Source organism: Perca flavescens, unplaced genomic scaffold (assembly GCF_004354835.1).
Source record: "Perca flavescens isolate YP-PL-M2 unplaced genomic scaffold, PFLA_1.0 EPR50_1.1_unplaced_scaf_1, whole genome shotgun sequence".
Lineage (NCBI taxonomy): Eukaryota > Metazoa > Chordata > Actinopteri > Perciformes > Percidae > Perca > Perca flavescens.
The window spans coordinates 228,523-236,022 of NW_021166514.1; the positions used below are offsets into that span (position 1 = coordinate 228,523).

At 45.0% G+C, this 7,500-nt stretch overlaps 2 protein-coding genes across 2 annotated transcripts in view; both read right to left on the minus strand.

Moving 5' to 3' along the window:
* The window catches only part of plppr3b (phospholipid phosphatase related 3b), a 16,898-nt gene extending 14,747 nt beyond the window's left edge, over positions 1-2,151 (minus strand). Inside the window, exon 1 of the mRNA XM_028572486.1 lies at positions 2,074-2,151. Within this exon, the coding sequence (XP_028428287.1) occupies positions 2,074-2,151 (78 nt within the window). The remainder of the gene's footprint in view (positions 1-2,073) is intronic.
* Positions 2,152-5,787: 3,636 nt separating this feature from the next.
* Positions 5,788-7,500, minus strand: part of med16 (mediator complex subunit 16) — a 32,302-nt gene continuing 30,589 nt past the window's right edge. Inside the window, exons 15-17 of the mRNA XM_028572504.1 lie at positions 7,310-7,393; positions 6,661-6,800; positions 5,788-5,985 (exon numbers count right to left, since the gene is read on the minus strand). Of these exons, the coding sequence (XP_028428305.1) occupies positions 6,674-6,800; positions 7,310-7,393 (211 nt within the window). The 3' untranslated portion in view covers positions 5,788-5,985; positions 6,661-6,673. The remainder of the gene's footprint in view (positions 5,986-6,660; positions 6,801-7,309; positions 7,394-7,500) is intronic.

Below are 7,500 nucleotides of genomic sequence, written 5' to 3' on the forward strand. Positions count from 1 at the left end.
ATGACATAATTATTTGATCACCTACCAACCAGTAAGAATTCTGGCTCTCACAGACCTGTTAGTTTTTCTTGTTCTCCACTCATTACCTGTATTAACTGCACCTGTTTGAACTTGTTACCTGTATAAAAGACACCTGTCCACACACTCAATCAAACAGACTCCAACCTCTCCAACAGGTCTGTGACAGCCGGAATTCTTACTGGTTGGTAGGTGATCAAATAATTATGTCATGCAATAAAATGCAAATTAATTATTTAAAAATCATACAATGTGATTTTCTGGATTTTTAGATTCCGTCTCTCACAGTTGAAGAGTACCTTTGATAAAAATTACAGACCTCTACATGCTTTTTAAGTAGGAAAACCTGCAAAATCGGCAGTGTATCAAATACTTGTTCTCCCCACTGTATATGTATGGCTATAATTATAATTTTAGGCTAATGTAATAGCCAATGTTAGCAGCAGGGTTAGCCCCTCTATGGTTGGTTTATGCCTTAAAATAATGGCCAGGATTTCCGGGAATAGGTACGATATGTGTGTCTCCATTTCCAAACATCAGTGCAGGCTGACTGCTTTAGCAGCAGAGGTTGATTGTGGGCGAGAGGGCGACAACACTGTCGTGGTCACCCACTGCGTGTCTTGTGTGCCCTTGTATTGGTTATGTGTTTATGTTGCTGAGGTGTTTCCTGTTCCCACACTGGTGGGGGCTTAGTCTGGGAGTTGCCTTTTTCTCCTCGTCTCTCATGTCATGCTGTATTTTCTTTACCCAATGTATGTTTGTATGTACCTTGTAAAGCTGTAAAATGCGCTCTATAAATACAATTGGATTGGATTGGTGGTTAGCTCGCCGAAACTCTACTGCCGCTGGGGGCATATCATAGTGGGGGTCTGGATGTCCTACCCCAGGGAAGTTTGGAGCATCAAAGACTTCATTTATTGTATTCTGATTCACTTTTATGCACCAAATTATGGTGGAAATCCCTTTATTTAGACTATGTGAAGAAAAACACAGATGACAAATTAAAATGTATCAAAACTATAATGTAAAGTATGTTGTTGTGGGTCATTGGGTATTAATAATTATTAGGGCCCGAGCGCCGACAGCGGCGAAGGCCCTATTGAAACTGAAGGAATTATTCTTTCTTTCTTTCTTTCTTTCTTTCTTTCTTTCTTTCTTTCTTTCTTTCTTTCTATTATTTTTCCGTCAAATGAATTGGCTTTTTGAGGGGCTTAACATATTCAAAAACTCACCAAATTTGGCGGCAGCATCAAGTCTGGTGAAGATTTACGTATTTTAAGGGTTTCAGGAATAGGCGCACAAAAATGTCTCGCTAGCGCCCCCTAGAAAGTTAAGAAAATTGAGCCCCTGCAGTGCGTTTAACGTAGACTCACGGAACTTGGTACACATATGTAACATGTCAAGATGTACAAAAAACTTCATTAGAGCCATACCCTAAACCCAACAGGAAGTCCGCCATTTTGATTTCAAAGTTCAAAATTGGTGCGATTTTGGCCATTTCCACATGTCGTACTTTAACGAACTCCTCCTAGAGATTTCATCCGATCAACTTCAAACTCGGTCTGAGCCATCTTAAGATGTTAAAGATGAAAAGTTGTTAAAAGAAAAACTTTTCGTCAGACGGTGTGGTCGTGGCGTGGTGGCCATTTTGGGTGTTTAGCGATGAACGCCCCCTTTCATAACATTTGAACCGTTTAAGGTAGAGTCTTGTGTGAGGTATAATTGAACTCAGCAGAGACTTCCTTCTTCATTGGTCATGGTTTGGCCCGCCCCCTATGCTTAAGCCACGCCCCCTTTCACAGCTAATGAACCGTATGATGTAGAGTCTTGTGTGAGGTATCGTTGAACTCGGCGGGGAGTTCCCTTTTAATTGGTGACGATTTGCGGTGTCTGAGTGCCGCGCAAATGTATGGTCGCAAGGAGCGGAGTCCGCCGGTAACCCAGAGGTGCGAGGGCCCGTCCATCGCTGTTCGCAGCTTTAATTATTATTATTATTATTATTATTATTATTATTATTATTATTATTATTATTATTATTATTGTTGTTGCTCTCACCTCCACGAAGTAGAAACATGGCAGCAGAGTCAAACTGTCTTTGGGAGGTTTCTTCTTCATCTTCTCAGAGTTAATCATCATCCTGACAGACCTGCAACACACACACACAAACAGACACACAGACACACAGACACACACACACACACACACACACACACACACACACACACACACACACACACACACACACACACACACACACACACACACACACACACACACACACACACACACACACACACACACACACGTATATAAACAACACATAGCATACGTGGGAGGGATTATACTCAGTACATTCGCCAAACCCACCAGACTCCATGTAAATAATCAGGACTTTTATCATCGTAAAACACACTTCATTCATTTCACTTCAGTGGACAGAAACAAAATCAAACTATCAAAAGCCGTCTTGGTTCATCTTTCCACTGTTCCAACAATCACCACTCTGGTTTGGTTGAAATAAACCCTTAATTCATCCATTTACATGTGGAGATATGCTGGCTCTATACACGCTAAAAGTCCTGATTATTTACATGGAGTCTGGTGGGTTTGGTGATGGTGGTCAGTCACTTACATACAAACACATGAAAATAGGGTCCAGACTTGAAAATAATAATAAGAAATGATCCTTTAAATTCAATGGATCCAGCAGCACATGTGAACTGGTTCTTCCTTTCAGAGACGCAGACATCTTCCAGCACATTTCTACACCTTGTTCTGCCAATTAAAATCCGACCAATCAGAGCACAGAGCTCTGACATGTAGCGACAGAACCGTTAACGGACAGACAGACTGCAGTCCAGACAGACAGACCTACACACACACACATACACACACACACACACACACACACACACACACGCGGGCGCACGCACGCACACGCACAAACATACACACACACACACACACGGGCGCGCGCACAAGCACACGCACAGACATACACACACACACACACACACACACACACACACACAGAGACACTGCAGCCCGGCTCGGTTCGGTTTGGACCGAATAAATCCCGGGTATGTCCCGTTTTTTCCATTGTCTCGCGGCTTTGATGCAGCTCCAGTTGATGTGCTGAATAAATGAGTCAGAGAATGCAGCATAACACACAAACACACACCCACCCACACACACACACACACACACTCACCTCAGACCATCGATCCTGTGTCTGTTCCGCTTTGATTCCCGTTTCTCCTCCTCTTCAGCAGCAGAACCGGAGCCGGTACCGGAGCCGTGACACCGGACACACCTGCCTGGTTGTCCAGGGTTAGAGCGGCTCGGTTTTAGGCTAGTCCCCGTCCTGGTTCCGTTTTCCCCGGTTCTAGGCTCCGTTCTGCCTGAAATAACGCAGATCTGCAACCGTTCTCTGGCGGTGATCTGCGGCTGCTGCTGCTGCACGGTGTGTGTGTGTGTGTGTGTGTGTGTGTGTGTGTGTGTGTGTGTGTGTGTGTGTGTGCGCGTGTGCGCGTGTGTCCTAGTCCTGATCCTTTAAAGCTTCACAGATCACTATTGTTTTTCTATAACCGATCTGTGTCTCAGTCTCTACAGCTCTGATATTAATATCAGATATTTAAACTGGTCAGATTTAAAGGGACAGTGATCGATATTACAGCTGAACACACTCCTAACCAGGGCTACATCTGCTGTTGCCAGGGGTAACGTTAAAGCATGGTTTCACTAATATTAAAGGTGCACTATGAGTTCCAGCATGGTTTCGCTCACTACGGGCGCAGGCTGTGCACCAAAATACAACAAGCGCCGGTCTAGTCAATCACCAATTCAGCTACTCTATCAACTCTGCTCACTGGCCCCACCCCCTCCCCTAACCATCTTGTCGGTGATTGGCTGGACCGTGGTTTGTTGTATTTTGGTGCACAGCCTGCGCCCTTAGTGTTTGTTTCAGGTTTACGCCCCCTGTAGGGTGACCAGACGTCCTGCCCTAATTGTCCCGAAAATTAGAGCAAAGTCTCAAGAGCAGACTCTGGAGTAGTTCTAGTGTGATTGAGCATTAGAAACTGGTCATGGTGGTTTTTAACTGAGTCGTCCTGCAGCATGCAGCTCCCGTCATCACCTGAGTTCATGATTTAAATGATTTTTTATTTGTATTTTCGGGTTTACAAGACAGACAGTTGAGTTTCTGAATAAAAATAATAAATAATTTTGGTGCAGAGTTTTGAAATTCATGTTAGGTGCAGGCAGCCACGAGAAGGAGTGATTGGATTGGATGTTGCTGATGTTAAAGCGCAGACATGACAGACAGTTGATTTCCTGAATAAAAATAATTAATCATTCCATTCAATTCCCCCTCCCCCCCATAATGGTCCAAGAATTGAACCTTGGGGAACTCCACACATAGTGGCCCTTTTGTCCGAGACAAAATCCCCAATGGACACAAAGAATTGCCTATCCAACAGGTAAGTTCTAAACCAGTTTAAGACCGGACCAGACAGGCCGACCCATGTTTCTAATCTGTGTAATAAAATCTGATGGTCGACGGTGTCAAAGGCGGCACTGAGGTCCAGAAGCACAAGAACAGATCATTTATTAGAATCAGTATTTATATGCAGATCATTCACAACTTTAATAAGTGTGGTTTCTGTGCTGTGATAAGGCCGAAAGCCTGATTGGTAATTATCCAGGAGGTTGTTTAACGTTAGATAATTATTCAGCTGAAAAGCAACCGTTTATTCTATTATCTTGCTGAGAAATGGTAGGTTGGAGATGGGCCTATAGTTACAGATGACTGTTGTGTCAAGATTGCTCTTCTTCAGGAGTGGTGTAATGACAGCTGTTTTTAGCACTGCAGGAAATATGCCTGATTTAAGAGATGAGTTTACAATATCTAATACCTCATGTGCCAAACAGTTAAAAACTGTTTTAAAAAATGGGGTGGGGAGAGGGTCCAAGCAGCAAGTAGAAGACCTGAGTTGTCCAACAATGTCTTCTAATTTTTTTAGGTCAATGAGGAGAAAATGAGTCATAGTAGAAATCCTAATCCTGGAAAACTGTTGGGTAGGATGAATTATAGACCTTGATGCACTAATATTCTGTCTAATGGCTATAATTTTGTTGTTGAAAAAAGTAGCAAATTCTTCACATTTATCAGTAGACAGCATCTCTGATGGAGTTGTAGATGGTGGGTTAATAATTCGATCAAAGGTGGAAAAAAGCACTTTACTGTTGTTGATATTTTCAGTAATGTTTTTAGAGAAGAAAGACTGTCTGGCCTGTTTCATCTCTTTATTATAGTGATTACGTTTATTCTTATATATGCCATAGTGAACATGGAGTTTGGTTTTTCTCCATTTGCGTTCTGCCTGGCGACACTCCCTCTTACTCTGCCTAACAACCGCTCCATTTCTCCATGGGGCTTTTTGTTTTTCTATAATTTTAGTTATAACAGGTGCAATGTTATCAATGATATATCGTATGTTAGAGTTAAAGTATTTTACAGGATCCTCCATTAATGGTGCCATAGATATTGGTGAGTTATTTACAGTGTTCATAAAGGTTTCAATAGTAACATTGGTAATGATCCGTTTATTAGTCATAGAGTTATAGAGCTTTCTAAAACCTCATAGAGCTTTCTGTTAAACCAGAAACAGCTCGGAGGTCTCTGAGAGACAACAGGAAGCAACAGGGCTTTTATTTTGACAGTTTTATTACAAAGTAAAATACAAAACAAACTTTATTTACAGAAAACCTAGCTGACATATTAGATGAAATCCTCCATCTTTCCTTCTTCTTCAGTCCTGTTGCCATCTGGTCAACAACAAAGCCCTGGTGACTCCAGGGCCGTCGGCCAATCAGCAGCAAGCTAGCAGTTTACAGAGCTCCTCGGCCAATCAGCAGCAAGCTAGCAGTTTACCGAGCTCCTCAGCGGCTCAAGTCATGTAGGGGGGGACCCAGAGGTGAGTGTTGGGGGGTCAGGCTGTGTTCAGGTGAGTGTGTGTGTGGGGGGGTCCAGGCTGTGTTCCGGTGAGTGTGTGTGTGTGTGTGTGGGGGGGGTCCAGGCTGTGTTCAGGTGTGTGTGTGTGTGTGTGTGTGGGGGGGTCCAGGCTGTGTTCAGGTGAGTGTGTGTGTGTGTGTGTGTGTGTGTGGGGGGTCCAGGCTGTGTTCCGGTGAGTGTGTGTGTGTGTGTGTGTGTGTGGGGGGTCCAGGCTGTGTTCCGTGAGTGTGTGTGTGTGTGTGTGTGTGTGTGGGGGTCCAGGCTGTGTTCAGGTGAGTGTGTGTGTGTGTCTGTGTGTGTGTGGGGGTCCAGGCTGTGTTCAGTGAGTGTGTGTGTGTGTGAGTGTGTGTGTGTGTGTGTGTGGGGGGTCCAGGCTGTGTTCAGGGTGTGTGTGTGTGTGTGTGTGGGGGTCCAGGCTGTGTTCCGGTGAGTGTGTGTGTGTGTGTGTGGGGGGTCCAGGCTGTGTTCAGTGAGTGTGTGTGTGTGTGTGTGGGGGGGTCCAGGCTGTGTTCCGGTGAGTGTGTGTGTGTGTGTGTGGGGGTCCAGGCTGTGTTCCGGTGTGTGTGTGTGTGTGTGTGTGTGGGGGTCCAGGCTGTGTTCAGTGAGTGTGTGTGTGTGTGTGTGGGGGGGTCCAGGCTGTGTTCAGGTGAGTGTGGGGGGGATCCTCCTCCACAGACCTCCACACAGACAGTTTTTGATCCAGCGTTGCTCCCACTGCTTCATGGCGTTCGTTTTGTTAGGAGAACGAAGCATCGTCACACAGCCGCACCTGAACACACACACACACACACACACACAGACAGACACACACACACACACACACACACACAGACAGACACACACACACACACACACACACACACACACACACACAGACAGACACACACACACACACACACACACACACACACACACACACACACAGACAGACAGACAGACAGACAGACAGACAGACAGACACACAGACAGACAGACACACAGACAGACACACACACAGACAGACAGACAGACAGACACACACACACACACAGACACACAGACAGACACACACACACACACACACACACACACACAGACAGACACACACACACACACACAGACAGACACACACAGACACACACACACACAGACAGACAGACACACACACACACACACACACACACACACACAGACACAGACAGACAGACAGACAGTTAGTTTTTAACTGTATTTAGCACTACATTAACAGTGATTCCAGTTAACATGTTGAAGCTGTGACATCACTTCCTGTGGACTCACCTGGTGCAGGCCTTGCTCTCCTCAGTGGGACAGACGCCCATATGGACACAACGCAGGTTATCCATCTTCTGAGAGCCCGGACTCCTAAACACACACACACACAACACACACACACACACACACACACACACACACACACACACACACACACACACACACACACACACACACACACACACACACACACACAC